This window comes from Mesoplodon densirostris, chromosome 7, assembly GCF_025265405.1.
Source record: "Mesoplodon densirostris isolate mMesDen1 chromosome 7, mMesDen1 primary haplotype, whole genome shotgun sequence".
Lineage (NCBI taxonomy): Eukaryota > Metazoa > Chordata > Mammalia > Artiodactyla > Ziphiidae > Mesoplodon > Mesoplodon densirostris.
In genome coordinates, this window is record NC_082667.1 from 110,120,394 (window position 1) to 110,136,038 (window position 15,645).

Sequence of the window (15,645 nt, forward strand, 5' to 3'; positions counted from 1 at the left end):
AAGCTTTGCCAAGCTCTCACCTCAGGCCCTGCAACACCAAGGATTCACATTGTAACCAGACTGGGCTAGCTTCTCAGCAGCTTTATTGAGTAGTGAGAGGTAGTGTCACCTTCCACTGGACAGGTATCCACGGGTTTGTACCAGAACTGCTTTGGGACAGACAGACAGACAGGGGGCAGGGCAGGGCAGGTGTCAGTGGTGGGGCAGCTCAGCCCTCCAAAGGGGCCGGCATCTGCTCCTGGGCGGTGAGGGCGGGGGCCTGGATCTCTTCCTCCTTGAGGGTGGAGGTGAGGGCGGGGGCCTGGATCTCTTCCTCCTTGAGGGTTGAGGGGAGGGCGGGGGCCTGGATCTCTTCCTCCTTGAGGGTGTTGAAGAAGGTGTTGACTTTGTCCCGCAGGTCCTTCTCCAGGAAGCTCAGGTGGTGTTCCACATCCCCCGCCAGGGGGCCCAGCTTCTGCCTGAGCCCCTCCACCTGCTGCACCATAGCTCTGTTGAAGGTCTCGCCGTAGGACCCCACGGTGTGGCGGAATTTCTCCACCTGCTGGTCCAGGTGGCTGCTCAGCTCGGCCAGCGACTTCTGCAGCTCCGGGGCGTTGCCCTTCAGATTGCCGCGCACGCTCTCGGCCACGGGCACCAGCTTCTGCCGCAGCTCCTCCGCGCTGCCCGAGATCTTGGCCTTCAGCTCCTCGGCGTGCTTCTTCATCTGGAAGGACAGGCCCTCGAGCTGGTGGCTGAGCTTCCCCTGGACGTCCTGCGCGTAGGGGGCCAGGCTGAGGCGCAGCTCCTCCACGTTCTGGTCGATCTTGGCCTTGAGCTCGTCGGCGTAGGGCGTGAGGCGCGCCTTGAGCTCCTCCACGTTCTTGTCGATCTTGGCCTTGAGCTCGTCAGCGTAGGGCGCCAGCGAGGCCTGCAGGTTGTCCATGTTCTGCCTCAGCACCGCCTCCATGCGCTGGGCGTACGGCGTCAACTGGCGCTGCAGCTGCTGGGTCTGGGCGTTGACCTGCGCGCGCAGCTCCTCCGCGTAGGGCTCCAGGCGCTGTCGCAGCTGGCGCATGTTGGCCCCGATCTGCTGGCTCACCTCGCTGGCGTGGGGCAGCAGCCGGGCCCGCAGCTCCTCCAGCTCTTTCCGGATCTCCTCCTTCAGCTTCTCTGAGTCTTCGGTCAGGCGTTCGTGCAGCTCCATGGCAAAGGGCACCAGCTTCTTCTGCAGGTCATCCGTGTAGGTGTTCACTTCCCCAAGTTTGTCTTGGAAGAGGGTGCTGGGGCGGAAGGACACAAGGGGGGCACCGTTATGCTTGGCACTCCATGCCAGGACCTTGACTCCTTACATAGCACTCACCTTACACACACCTGCCTAGGACAGGTGAGTGTGCAGGGTACTGAGTTCACCCATCTTCTCCCTGTGGCCTTCCCTATGGTGGATCATGATTTGAGCAAATGGATGTAATAGACTAAGGTATTAACATTGAACTTGTATCTCTGAATCTCCCCCTGAGCTTGAGTCGCAGTATCTACCTATCATGTGAGCTGGAGCAGTTTGCTTTCCTCTGCTTACCTGTAAAGTAAAAAGTGTGGACTCTGAGCCCAGCCCAGGTGTGCTGTGACAGAGATCACATTCTCTAGTAGAATGTTATGTTCTGGACCTCTTCCAGCATCTTTTAGCTACACCAGGTGCTGCTTCCCTGCCATGTGCCCACCCTCAGAAGCTTGCCAAGTATCCCCACCGCCCTTCCCATGATTTCACAGAGGCTTGTTCTTCTGGAATGTATTAGAAGCCAGCTCACATGACATTTCTTTCCCTTCCTTTCTTCTGCAAGCCTCAATACTAAGATGTGGCCATTCGTCATGCTCTAGAAAGTTAAAGCAGGGATTATTCAGCCCAACTTTTCTGTTTGTATATGTGGATCCCAGGTCTGGAGACCTTGGGTCAGCAGTGAGTTGGTGGCAGGGCAGTGGGTATCCTAAGCTCAGGTCTCCTGCCTCTGATTTCAGCCCTTGCCCACTCATTGCATGGCCTTTAAGAAGCTCCACCTTGCAAGCTCTGCCCCTCTTACTTGAGCTGCTGGGTGAGCTCAGACTTCTGGAGATGTTCCACAGCCTTCTTGGCATTGTTGCTCAGCTGGCTGAAGTAGTCCCAAATCACAGTGGCCACCTGGTCGGCATTGACCTCCGCCTGGGCACCTGGGTGGAAAACAGAGCAATTCATGAGGACCTGTCTCCTCCCCTGCCCCTCTGCACCAACCTTGAGCTGCAGACCGGATGATGGGGGGAGCCCAGCCCCTGATTTCCTTCTCTACGCTTGGCTAGTTGGAAGCCACGGGGGTATGTAAAACGGGTATAGCACCAATGCCAGGGGGCCCACCACTGTGAATGGACTAGCTCCTGTGAGCCGGGTGGCAATGGGGCAGCCGCCTGCATCCAGCTGTGGGCTGACAGGCACTCGGAACTGTCCTCTTACCTTGGCCCCAGACTCTCCACCCTTCCCTGGCTGATGCAACAGATGGGTCCTGCCTGAAAGTCCCATCCAAAGGCAGCTCCTACTCACCGGTGACAGCCACCAGGGCCAGGCTCAGGACCACAGCCTTCAGGAACATCCTGGGCTCCTTGCTGGGCTGGAAAAGTCTCTTACTGCACTGGATCCTTCCTGGATTCAGAGGGGCCAAAGGAGAGGTTCTCAGGCAGCTCACCTATGCTGCTGTTCGAACTGATTGAAGCTCAGAGCCAGCCAGACATTTAAATCCCCACCGGGCTGCACTCCCCGCCTTCCTCCCCATTGTGACTCCACGCTGGAAGGTGACACATTCCCAGGAGGCCTCTTGGACTTTTGTGACCCTGAGGCAACGTGGAAGCTGACGGCAGACTGGAGCCCGGGCAGCAGTCAGAAGCAGCTGCTCTGTGCACTTGCCCCACCCAGCATTGAAGGGAGGATGGGTGGGGGGCATGAGCTGGGGAAGAAACGAGGCCTAGGGAACACCTGAGCCTGGGACTGATAACCCAGAGGCCCTGTGGCAGCTCTAAGTCTGTGCCAGGCTTGGTGGGGGTGATGGGGAGGCAAAGTTCACAGCTCCTCTGTCTGCTCCAGTGAGGAGTGGCCCCCCCACACTCCTACATCCCCAGACCCGGACTCCATCTCAGAGCACCAGACTCTGGATTGGGACATCCAGGGCCACAGGTGCGGGCGGCGAGCTGAGATCCAGGGCTCTGGTCAAGGTGCACCCAGGAGCAGGGGACCCCTGCAAGCCTTTGGGAAGATGGGTGGAGTTGGGGGCTGTCCCGTGTTGAAGGTGTTAACTGTAAGTGTGCTTCATGTCCCATCACTACCAAGTGTGTCACCTTGGTCTAGTGATTCAACTTGGCCTAGCCCTGAGCCTCAGTTTCTCCTTTGAAAAATGGGGTTGTTGGGTATATTAAATGAGATATTGCTGGTGAAGTGAGTAGTATAGTGCCTGACAGAGTAAGCACTAAAAATTCGTTGTTATTGTTGTTAATAATAATATTACTATTTTCCTGATTTGGATCAAGGCAGGGAATACAGTAGAGTGCTTGCTGCTCCACTGAGAGTGGCAGAGTTAGACCCAGCCCTCCGGGGGTCATCAGGCAGGCATGATGCAGGGTGAGGGGTGGGCTGGCCCGAGGCCTGATGTCTGCCCACCTCTCCAGCCACACCCCCTGGGTGGGAGCAGTCAGCTTGTGAAGAATCACAGGACCTGAGGCTCTCACAGGGCCTCTCAGCAGGGGATGATGGGAATGGTGGTGGTGTCCAGGAGATCTTCTACTTGGGCTTCCAAGGTTCTCTCCAAATGAGATCACACACAGGAAGATATCCACCAAGAAGGCGACACAGCCTGGTCAGCTTGGGCCCCTCTGCTGGACCACACACGTCACCGTGAGAGACTATGAGATGAGATCCATCGTATCGCGCTGTTGGCTGTCCTCTGTGACCGCAGTGCCCGGCACGTAGATGGGCTTCCAGTCGTCTGCCATTGGAATAGACCACAGTTGTGCTAACCCTGACTTCCATGTCTCCATTTTTTCATATACCAGAAGTGGCTTGATGTATCGTGGGATGGAAGGCAGCTAGAAGGCTTTCTGATGCTTGCACCCCTTCTGCAGAGTCCCCACTACCCAGCAGTGGCCCACACCACCCAGGGTCACTTCCAGCATCAGGGAGCTCCTCCTTTCTGGAGAAGCCCGTGCCATCTCACAGTAGTTATTAAGGGTTCCGGTGCTGGAGTCGGACGCCCTGGGTTTGCGTGTGGGCTCCCCACGTACTGACTGTGTGATCTTGGGTGAGTCTCTTAACCTCTCTGAGCCCCGTCTGCCTCAGCAGGGCGTAGAATAGTACCCGCCTCCTGGGGAGCCAGGGAGATAATAATCTGAGTAATGCTGGGAATGGTGCCTGGAGCAGAGTGAGTGCTCATCAAGCATGAGCCATGTTTTACCCCTGAAAGCTTTACCTCCGTGCAACACTCCCGAATCAGGCACAGTCCAGCCTGGGCTGGATGCAAAGGTCAGTGCCCCATCCCTTCCCCCCTCCAGGCCAGAGGTGAGGAGGGCAATGAGTCACCAGGGACAGTTGAGTTTGGCCTCCTGGACTGACAGTCTGAGCAGTGGGCTTCTGGCTGGCAGGGCTGAATCAGCACTGCCCAGTCCAGCCTTGTGGAAGGGGCATGGGTCACAGAGGCTCATGTGCTAAGCCTCACTCGGACACAAGTGGAAGCAGAGTCAATCCAACCCCAGAGGACCATTTTTGGCCCCAGCAGGTCGGGCCTTCTCCCCACCACCCCTCCTTCTCCCACCACCAGTTATGGTCTGGGGGCCAAGCCTGGAGCAGTCTCCTCATTCCAGGGGAGCCATGGTCGTGGGGAGGGAGAGAAGAAGGCGGGGAGAGGTGGCCTAGTCTGGGCCACCGATAAGACCCTTACTGAGATAGCCCTACCGAGACCCAGCTGGAGCTGCTGGGAGGGATACAGGCACAAAAAGGCGCCAAGCCCTTTGAAGGAGTTAAGGTCCCAGGCCCCATGGCATGTCGCAACCCAGCTGCATGGGCCCGCACACCCAGGTTCTCTACCCAGCTCGGCACCTCACCGCTGGGTCTCTCTGCCAGCGTCTTCTGACCTCCCTGGGATCAGTGGCCCATTGCCGAGCAGGAGAGAGAACACAGCCTCCTCCAGACCCTCCACACGCATGGAAAGAGAGCTGGAGGAAACAGGTCCAAGGGCTCCAGCCAGCCCATTCTAGCCTGCCCCAGCCCAGCCTGGAACCTGGACTCCCAGGGTGGCCCTCACCTCTGGGGCCAAGGAACAGGCCAGAACAGAAGAGGGAAGTGGACACAGTTGCCCTCTACCTTCCCCAATGTTCAAAGCCTTCCGTGAACTCCTAATCACCTTCCTTTCCTCCCCACCCACCACCAAAATCTGTACTCAGGGTCTGAAACGGATTGACTGATGAGTGAGTGACACAAATCTCCAAGGGTCTCATCTCTCCAAAGGGTTTGGTACCAGTGTGGCTATTTGAAGACCTGGATTCTGGTTCCCAGCTCTGCCAATGATGGGCTATGGGTACTTGGGTATGCCTCTGGCCCTGCCTTAGGTTTCTTACCTGTAAAATGGGGTTAATAATGTCTACTTCACAGGAATCTATTTGTATTTTAGCAGATAACGAGGTCTAAGTCAAAGGAATGAATCTGTATGGAGAAACTTCAAGTCTCAGCCACAGATAAAGAATTCTGAGGGTAGAGCCAGGTCACTTTCTCAGGCCTGTGATTTCACACTGTGGGTTTAGTTACTTCCTCCTGAGAAAATGGCCGCCTGTCAAACGCTCTACTTCTACATTGGAGGTTCCTCCCACCTTCAGACTATGCTGTCTAGGGAAGGACAAGGTGTTTGGGAGAAAGGGAGAAAGATTTATGAAGCCCCCTCCATGAACCAGCTGCTTTGTACATATCTCATTTACATTTCACCACGATTCTGGCATATTGGTATTCTAGCCCCATTTTACAGAGGAGAACATCGAGGCACTGAGGTGTTAGATCTCTGGCCCTGGGTCATATGAGTAAGTGCCAAAGTCATCATTTAAGCCTAGAATTTCTTGGCTCTGACGTCTTCACATCCAGAAGACAAAGGCCCCTGATCCTGCCATCCAGGCTACAGCTCCCAGTGTGAACCCAAGGGACACCTCACCCTGAGAAGGGCCCAGGCCCTTCCTGGACAGCTGACTGCCCCTGTAGAGCTCATCTGGCCCCTCTCCCCACCAGACCAGCCTCACCACAACCTTGGTTCCTTCCAGTTGCCTAGCCAGCCAGGGGACTATGAGGGCCGTTATTTCCAAGCTGAGGAAGCTGAAGCCTGAGGTGAGAGTGCTCAGCGCTGGGACTCAATCCCAGCTGCCGCAGTTTGGGGAGGGCCCCAACCATGAGCCTGGATCCTGTCCCAGGGAATGTTATCAGTGGGTCCAGAGGGCAAGGTGAGGAGGAGGGGATGGTAGGATAAAGGCCTGGGACTCAGAGCGGCCTTTGACCTTCTCCCACCACCCCCTGCTCTGGGATCAGCTCAAGGAGGCTTCTGGGTAAGCAGCACAGGGACTGAAGCCCAGAGATGGAGATGCTGGGGAGGTGGCTGTGTGCCCTCAACTGTGTCCCCCCTCCCCGCACAAGCCTCTGCCCATAGGTCTTCTGTGACTTCACTCTAGGCACCCCATCCCGACCCGCTGAGTTGTTCCCGAGTCTGAAACAGCCCATCCCCCTCACCCACACCCCTTGCAGGCTGTTGTCAGGGCTTGGGGCTGGGGGGTGGAGGGGTGGGAAGGACCTGGAAACCAAGTGTGGAGGGCTGAGGTTTGTCCTCTAATCCCTTCTCCCATTTCGCCAGCCTCTCCCTGGGGAGCCAGGCTGCTAGGAGGAATGGGGTCTCCCCAGGCCCAAGCCACCCGCAGGTCCTGAGCCCACCTGGGCTACAGGGGGAGCAGAGAGCAGCATGGGCACCTGTAGCTTTCTAGAGATTTCCCAACTCCCAGCAGGTCTGACTGCCTCTGGCTACCCTCTCTCAGGCCCTGGTCTAGATTGATCAGCAGGTGACCTTTGCCCGGCTCCCTGGGCCCTCAGTGCCCGCTGCCCTGGGGACAATATAAAACAGGTCAGAACCCTCTTGCCTGCTTACTCAGTTCATCCCAAGAAGCAGCTGCTCCAGGTAATGCCCCCTGGGGGGAGGAGGAGGAGGAGGAGAAGGAGAGCAGGATGGGGAGGGCCAGACGGGGGTCCCTGCCCAGCCCAGCCTGCAAAGCCTGGAGAAGAGCCTGCTAGAACCGAGGAAGCCTTAGGGCTCGATGAGCGTCCCCTCCCCAAGGCATTCTGGGGAAACCGAGGTCCGTGGGGGAAGGTCACTGGCCCAAAGCTACATAGAGCGTAGTGGCAGAGCTGGGGCTGGCACTGGCTCCATTTTCCATGCATTCTGCACGCTTAGGACTGGAAGAAGCCTTAGACACCCCAGTCCTACCCCAGGCAGAAAATCGGAGGTCTGGAGGGTACAGAAAGCTACCCAGAGTCACACAGCATTTTAGTGGCAGAAACCTGGCCAGAACCCAGGTGTCTTGATTCCCGGTCTGGTGGGGTTTCTGCTCCATGCCACTCCTCCCTCTCTCTGGCCTGGGTCCCCCAAGTACCCTATCTGAAAGCCCTTAGCCTCCCCCATACTAGGACGGGAACAGGCCCTTCCTCCTCCTGGCCTGACCCAGCTCAGGTCCTACTTTAGGGGCCACTGCGTCTCCCCAGGGAGGGCTCAGCGGCAGTGGGGGGATGTGGGGTACCCCTCACAGGACACTTCCCTGCAGGAACAAAGGTGCCATGCAGCCCCGGGTCCTCCTCGTTGCTGCCCTCCTGGCGCTCCTGGCCTCTGCCCGTAAGCAGCTGGTGGGACTGGGCTGGGGGTGGGGAATGGGCCGCTATCTGCCTGGAGGACCCTTGGCAGGCGGCTTGGGGATGCCGGGCCCCGATGAGTGGCTGGGCAGGAGCCAAGGGCTCCCCAGAGGCTGATCGACCCCACTCAGCCCCACTCTCCTCACAGAAGCTTCCGAGGCAGACGATGCCTCCCTTCTGGGCAAAATGCAGGACTACATGAAGCAGGCCACCAAGACTGCCAAGGATGCACTGACCAGCGTGCAGGAGTCCCAAGTGGCCCAGCAGGCCAGGTACGCCCTCCCTTCCCTGCCCCCGGCCCCCCACCTGCCCCTGACTTGGTGAGAACCCAGGAGGAGGGCTGTGGCTTTCCCATGGCCACCAAGGACCTGCGCCTCTCTGAGCCTTTCTGTCTGTAAAACAGGCTCGCTCGCAGGGAGAGGGCACCAAACCCCGCCTCTTATCCCTTTGTCTTCCCTCCTTTCTCCCTCCGTGCCCCGCGTGGCTCTGAGGAAGGCCGTTCAGCCTTCACTTCCATTTTCCTTTTCTGATAGTCTGGCTCTAAGTTTGGCTCCACCTGACCCAATTTCAGCCCGGGGTGTTTGTGTGTGTCTCTCTGTGTGTGTGCGTGCGTGTGTGCGTGCGTGCGTGCATGTGTCTCTGCCTTGTTCCAAGCCCTGGGGCCCGTGTGAGCAGAAGCCGGTCCTTCCTCTCCCACCCTGCCCCGCCCACTAGCCCTCTGCTCTCCCCAGCCCCCTTCCCCGCCTCCTCTTCACCCGCATTGGCCGGCATTTCCATAGCAGAGGCGTTCACCAACATTTTTAGTCCTCAGAACCCGCTGTGGAGTGGGTATTATTTTCCCCATTCTGCAGATGAGAAAACCAAGGCTCACTTTACCAAGTGACCTGCCCCATTTCATGCAGCTAATCAACCCTCTGACGATTTTCTAAATGAGAGACTGCTTCTCCCGGCCCCGGCCCGCTCAGAGCCACGGGGATGTACAATTCTAGGGCGTCTCATTTGCCTAGACTAGAACGGCAGTCCTGACCTTACACATCTCCCCACTCAATCACTCCTCTCCAGCTTGCTTCAGACCCACGTGGCACAAAGGTCTGCCCCCACCTGGAGAAACTCGGATTTGGCTTGTGCTGGGGGTCCCATCATCACCTTCGGTGTCTTTTCCTGGGGTGGCAGCTGTAGGGGGTCCCTGCCTGAGGTCTTGGAGCATTGCTGGGTGGAGTTGAGAAGGTGCTGGGAGGAGCAGTGGGGATATGGTGGGAGCCCCATGGTTGCCACTGCCTAGAGACCTGCTCTCATCCCCACCCTGTTTGTTCCCCTCACTGATTTGACCCTCAGAGGCTGGGTGACCGACAGCTTCAGCTCCCTCAAAGACTACTGGAGCACGTTCAAGGGCAAGTTCTCTGAATTCTGGGATTCTGCCCCGAACCCCACACCGCCTTCACCTGAGGCCGTCTGAGATCTCGGTACCCCAAGTCCACCTGCCCATCCATCCTGCCAGTTCCTTGGGTCCTGCAGTCTCCCAGGGCTGCCCCCAAAGGTCGCTTGAAAGGGACGACATTCTCAGTGCCCTCCCACCCCACCCCAGACCTGGCCCACCCCCTGGGTGTGCTGTCCTTCCAATAAAGCTGGACAAGAAGCTGCCATGAGTGGGATGTCCCACACGTGCCATGTATGTTTGGGCGCGGGAATGGGCCGGGGCTCTTCCGTGCGTGGGTTCAGGACTGACTCCCACTCAGGCAAGCCTGGGGCTGCTGTCACACCCACCTCTTAGCAGCTGCGTGGGGTAAGGTAGGAATGACCCTACCTACCCTGCCTGCCTCCACAGGTTTGCGTGGAGGAGCAAAGGGGATGCTAGGTTTGGCAAGACTTTGATAAACTGTCAAGTGCTGTGTAACATGTCTTGAGTGTGTGCTCTGTGCCAGGCCCTGCGCCTGGCATTTTATGTCATCATCAGAATTGAGACTGGGTGTGATCATCAAAATTCTGGAGTTGACTTGCCCCGACCGGGCACCTGGCCCTCTCAACCACGTTTGAGGGAAGGAGGCCGAGGGGGCAGTAGTTAAAGTAGATACATCTGGGCTCTAGTCCTGACTCTATCACTTCATATCAGCCTCCGTCTCTTATCTGTAAAGTGGGTACAATGATACCCCATCCACTGTAGGTTTGTTGAGAATGAATGAAGGAAAGGAGACAGTGCACAGCACCTGGGACATCAAAGGCACCTGGTAAATGGCTGCCATTGTCACGACAGGCTGAGCTGATTGTCCCCTTGGGACCAGGATTGGAGTGGGGGAGGGGCCAGTGTCCTGGGAACTAAGGAGGAACCCAAGGTCACCCAACACAGGCTGCGCCCCTTGTGTCCCCACTACCCAACAGATGTTCACGTCAGAGAATTCCAGAACTACAGACTACTTGAGCAGCCCCCCACTCTTCCAATGACAAGACTGAGGCTCAGAAAGGTGAAGGCACATGCCCAATGTCACTGAGTCAGCAAACAGCAGAGCTGGACCTCAAGCCCAGGACAGCTGTCCACATTCTGCTCAGCTGACACAGAAAAAGCCTTCGTTACTCCCATGCCAGGTGTCAAAGGCTCCTTGACAGATCTTGGTGGTGTCAGGACATCCAGCCTCACTGGGAGACGTCTGCTCTCTCTTTGGAAGTCCACCTGGGCTTCTCTTTGGGCCCACTTGGCCAGGGATCCCAGCACCCACACCTGGAAAATGTTCTCACCCAAATCTGGGCTTGACGCCTATTGTAGCTCAGGATGGTTAGGAACTAAAAAAGCCCACTCCTTTATCCAAGAGCCGTTAAGATACACTGGAGGTAGAGGAGGGGTAGATTTTCCAGCACCAGGGCAAAAGGCCCTGAGGGGAGAGGGAAGGGGAGGCTCCGCGAATGCACTGCCCAGATCTTTGCAGGTCTGTGAAGCCACAAGCATGCACATGGGGGTGTGCATACCCGAGTGTGAAGAGGGGCCGGCTGTAAACACTCAAGTCCATATGAACTTGAATGCCTGGCCACAAACTTATTTTTTTCTTTTTAATAATCATGGATGCTCAGGAGCACGTAGGTCTAAAAGGGGCAATCTAGACCGCCCCGCCCTTCAACCCCGGAAGTGACTTCACATCTCCAAGCTCCAGCTTCCGTAGCCATACCATCGATTTCATGGCAGTCTACCCAGGATCTGGGGAAGGATGCAGTAAGATGATGGATATGAAAACACTTTGGAGATTAAAATGTGCTAGTTACCTGCGAGAGGTGGTGATTATTTTTCTGACTCAGGCCAGAAAAAGAGGGGCTGGCAGGGCTGGAGCCCCAAGGATGGGGCTGGCACAGCTGAGCCCGAGGAAACAGCGGCTGTTTCCGGGCAGGGTGGGAGTGTGAGGAATGGCACGAGGCCCTTGTGAAAAAGGAAAAGGGATGTGTTTGTTAAAGTATTTTTTGCATTAATAAAGGATGGAGGAGCAAGTGCCAAGCCCTTCATTTGAACCTGCCCAAAGCCTTCAAGTTCCAGTGGCTCGTTGCGGTCCGTCGGCCTCACCTGCCCTAGAGTAGGAGGGCTGGGGGAGGCTCCTGTCCTCTGCCCACGGGAAACGCTGGGGACAGGGAACCCACTTCTCCCAGCAAAGCCACTACTTCTTGCTTGAGGCCCTTTCAGGGCACTTGTGTTGGATTACCTGTCGCTTTGCCTGGTCCTCTATTATTTCCTTTCTGTCCCCACTCTTGAGCCCCCCAACCAAGCAGGTCCTCCAGCATTAAGACCCTGAGAGGCCCCAGTTCAGAGCTGATGACTCCGGTGGGAAATCAACAGGTGTCCCTGCCCTCTGGCCACGCCCCCCTGGAGTCCCCTCCAGTGTCACTCCCCCCACCCCACCCCCAACCTCATTCTCCCCAAAGAGAATTTCTTGGCTTTTGGAGAACTCTTTATTGTTTAAAAGTCATCACCGAAGCTTCAAAAACACATACAACCCATCACACCCTTCCCGCTCCGAAAATGTTTATTCTAAGAAACTGAACTGCTGGCGAGGGGAGCCCAAAGCATCTCATTGGGCATTCAGCTTCTTGGAGGCCTCGTCGATGGCGGCCAGGATGCTGACCTTGAGGCTCTCCAGCACGGGCATCAGGCCCTGGCGGAGGTCCTCCAGCGCAGGCTTGGCCTTCTCGCCCAGCGCTCTCAGCTGCTCGCTGGCCTTGGCGTGGTACTCGGCCAGGCTGCCGCCGCTCTCCTTGAGCGCCTCGAAGCGGGCGGCCATGCGCTGGCGCAGGTCTTCGCTGTAGGGCGCCAGCTGCTGCCGCAGGGTCTCCACGTGGGCGCGCGCCCGGTCGCGCATCTCCTCGGCCAGCGGGGTCAGCTTGTCCTGCAGCTCCTGCACCTTCTGGCGCGCGCCCTCGCGCAACTCCTCGCCCAGCGGCGCCACCTTCTGGCGGTAGATCTGCAGCTCCTCCTGCCACTTCTTCTGGAATTCGTCCAGGTAGGGCTGCACCTTCTGCTTCACCTCCTCCAGGTCCTTTTTCATCTCCTGCCTCAGCGACTCTGTCTCCTTTTCCAGGTTGTCCCAGAACTCCTGGGTCACCGGGCCCAGCTGTTCGCGCATTTTGGCAAACGTGCTGGTCAGGGTGTCCCAGTTGTCCAGGAGTTTCAGGCTGAGGGGGGAGAGAGAGGAAGGCTCAGGGCAGGCCTCCCAGGCACCCCGGTGCCCCCCGGAGCTGCAGCCCAGCGCCCCCGCTTACCTGGGGTGACACCTGGACATACCTGTCCCTGAAGGTGCGGTAGCTGGGGGCAGACCCTCAGCCTGGCTTCTCCCATCCATTATCTCACCCCCCCCCCCACTCCCACTGCATCCCACTGACCAGATGGACAGAGAAGCTAGAAAGAGACACAGCTGGTTTGGGTACCCAGTCCTGTCTGTCCCCAAAGCCGGGCCTTTTAAGGACCTCCACCCTTCCAGCCCATTGTCCTCTCTGAAGACAGCCATCCGGTTGCTGGCCGGAGCCAAGGAGGGAGTTAAGAACAGGAAGGGGCTTGTTGCACCTGCGGGCGGAGCGCGGTGCCGTGACTGCTGACCCGGCAGCACTGGTCTGCCCCCTGCTGGGGGCTGTGGCCCTGCGTGGGGATCCCACTTCTGTCTTCCATCCACGTCTTCTATGGAGCCCATCAAATAGCAGGTGGCTGCTCCTTCCCACAGGCCTCTCCAACCCCAGCACCAGCACCCCCTACCCCTGCCCCAGGCCCCCAGGCAGGGTCCTTACTTGAGCTGTTTTCCCACAGCGGAGGCTTCAAATTGGGCCACATAGTCTCTGCCACTGTCTTTGACTGCATCCACGTACACGGTGGCAAAATCCTTCACCCGATCCCAGGATGACTGGGGGTCATCTTGCTGCCAGAAATGCCGAGCCTGGCTCCCTGGAGGTGGGAGGGGAGACCCAGATCAGGCCAGCTCTGGGCCGGGATCTGAGCTGAAATGCTAGGTAGGGGACAAGGGGGTGAGGGAGAAGTTCTGCTCCCCGTGCCCAGGAGGGTGGACCACAGCGGTTCAGAGAGAAGTCGCCCCCCGACGGTCAGCTCCCTAGGTTGGGGGCACCTACCGGTGAGGAAGAGCACAGCGCAGGTCAGCACCACCGCTTTCATCCTGAAGGGACGTGGATGACCTGGAGGAGAAGACGGGCCCGGCTGAGTGGGGCTTGAAGGAGCCCACGCACCCCATCTCACTGTAGCCCGGGAGGAGGAGGCGGGGCACAGGGTAGGAGAGGGCCAGGTGTCCAGAGCCCCAGCATGGGGCAGAGGCTGGAACCAGGATCCCAAAGCCTGAGCCTCCAGTGCCTAGAGCTGGGGGAAGCAGGTTGCAGCACTTACCTCAATGGCCAGCAGTCTCTGAATAGCCGGCTCTCCCCCAGCCTATTTATGTGACCAGGCAGGGGATGGGCTGGGAGGCTGATAAGGCCAGCCCAGGCCTTGCCGCCGCTCACTGGTCCTGGCGATGTGGAACTCAGAGTTCAAGGATCAGCTCTGTCCCTGGGGCCGGGCAAATAGAGCAGGCAAACAGGAAACTGTGAGGGCTGCCGGGCCAGGGATCAAGGGTTCAGGCAGGGGTGGGAGGGAGTGGGTGCAGCCTTGCGGGTCCCCAGAGTCTGGGTCGGCTGCACCCGGCCCTTCTCCTCGGTCGGGGCTGCGTGCCGGCCATTGTGCATTGTGCCAGTGCAGCAGGCAGTGGGAGGAAGGAAGAAAAACACACGAGCTGCCAGCGATGGCTGGGACTCCTCCACTCAGGCGGTGTCCTCCCGCGCTGTCCCCTCGCATTCCAGGGAGACGCTCTCACCTCCACCCTGCCCCCGCCTCACAAAGGCAGCAGACGGCGGTGCCTCCACCAGTACTGTTGCATCTCCTCGTCGTCGCCCCTCTCCAGGCCCTTGCAGACCTCCCAGATCCAAAAGCAAAGGGAGCCCTGTGCTAGGATGCTGCCTGGGGAGAGAGACAGGACAGTGCTTAGTGGCTTCCAGACTCTGAGATGTCAGAAACCTCTAACATTTCCAAACAAATTCTAAAGACCAACACAGAGCTGTCAACTTTCCATTTTGTCATGTTAAAAATCTTACCCACCGCTGAGCCCCACCTGGCCCTAACCTTACCATCCGGTGGGATGAACTGGGAGATTGGGATTGACATATATATACGAATATGTATTAAATGGGTAACTAATAAGAACCTGCTGTATAAAAAAATAAATAAAATAAAATTCAGAAATTCAAAAAAAAAAAAAAAAAAAACCCCAAAAGAGCATAACCTCAGAATAAAGGACAGTTGCTGAAATGGGGTACATAGATCTTTGCATTGTTACTATTTTAAATTAATTAATTAATTACTTTTTGGCTGCATTGGGTCTTCGTTGCTGCGCACGGGGCTTTCTCTAGTTGCGGCGAGCGGGGCTACTCTTCGTTGTGGGGTGTGGGCTTCTCATTGCGGTGGCTTCTTTTGTTGTGGAGCACGGGCTCTAGGTGCGCAGGCTTCAGTAGTTGTGGTGCGCGGGCTCCAGTAGTTGTGGTGCGCGGGCTCTAGAGCGCAGGCTCAGTAGTTGTGGCACATGGACTTAGTTGCTCCGCAGCATGTGGGATCTTCCCAGACCAGTGTTCAAACCCATGTCCCCTGCATTGGCAGGTGGATTCTTTTTTTTTTTCTTTTAATTTAATTTAATTTCTTTTCTTTTCTTTTCTTTTTCACATCTTTATTGGAGTATAATTGCTTTACAATGGTGTGTTAGTTTCTGCTGTATAACAAAGTGAGTCAGCTATACGTATACATATATCCCCATATCCCTTCCCTCTAGCGTCTCCCTCCCACCTTCCCTATCCCACCCCTCTAGGTGGACACAAAGCACAGAGGTGATCTCCCTGTGCTATGTGGCTGCTTCCCACTAGCTGTCTGTTTTACATTTGGTAGTGTATATATGTCCATGCCACTCTCTCACTTTGTCCCAGCTTACCCTTCCCCCTCCCCGTGTCCTCAAGTCCATTCTCTATGTCTGTGTCTTTATTCCTGTCCTAACCCTAGGTTCTTCAGAACCATTTTCTTTTCTTTAGATTTCATATATATGTGTTAGCATATGGTATTTGTTTTTCTCTTTCTGACATACTTTACTCTGTAGGACGGATTCTAGATCCATCCACATCACTACAAATAACTCAATTTCGTTTCCTTTTATGGCTGAGTAATATTCCATTGTATATATGTGCCACAT

General features: G+C 56.8%; 3 protein-coding genes across 4 annotated transcripts; 1 reads left to right on the plus strand and 2 right to left on the minus strand.

Moving 5' to 3' along the window:
- Nucleotides 1–208: 208 nt before the first annotated feature.
- Nucleotides 209–2,594, minus strand: APOA4 (apolipoprotein A4). Of its 2 annotated transcripts, none has more exons than XM_060105116.1 (4): nucleotides 2,546–2,594; nucleotides 2,055–2,181; nucleotides 344–1,259; nucleotides 209–259 (listed from the first exon to the last, which is right to left on the minus strand). In XM_060105116.1, the coding sequence occupies exons 1-4, from the start codon at nucleotides 2,592–2,594 to the stop codon at nucleotides 209–211; spliced, it is 1,143 nt and encodes a 380-aa protein (XP_059961099.1). The 2 variants fall into 2 exon arrangements, with proteins under 2 accessions (XP_059961099.1, XP_059961098.1); XM_060105115.1 differs by having other exon boundaries at nucleotides 209–265.
- A 5,207-nt stretch (nucleotides 2,595–7,801) lies between these two features.
- On the plus strand, nucleotides 7,802–9,368 carry APOC3 (apolipoprotein C3). The gene is made up of 3 exons (XM_060105361.1): nucleotides 7,802–7,895; nucleotides 8,061–8,184; nucleotides 9,248–9,368. Exons 1-3 carry the CDS (start codon nucleotides 7,841–7,843, stop codon nucleotides 9,366–9,368), a joined length of 300 nt encoding a protein of 99 aa, XP_059961344.1. The 5' UTR covers nucleotides 7,802–7,840.
- A 2,492-nt stretch (nucleotides 9,369–11,860) lies between these two features.
- APOA1 (apolipoprotein A1) lies at nucleotides 11,861–13,861 on the minus strand. The gene is made up of 4 exons (XM_060104653.1): nucleotides 13,767–13,861; nucleotides 13,499–13,561; nucleotides 13,163–13,316; nucleotides 11,861–12,556 (listed from the first exon to the last, which is right to left on the minus strand). The coding sequence occupies exons 2-4, from the start codon at nucleotides 13,539–13,541 to the stop codon at nucleotides 11,956–11,958; spliced, it is 798 nt and encodes a 265-aa protein (XP_059960636.1). The 5' UTR covers nucleotides 13,542–13,561; nucleotides 13,767–13,861; the 3' UTR covers nucleotides 11,861–11,955.
- Between the last annotated feature and the right edge of the window lie 1,784 nt (nucleotides 13,862–15,645).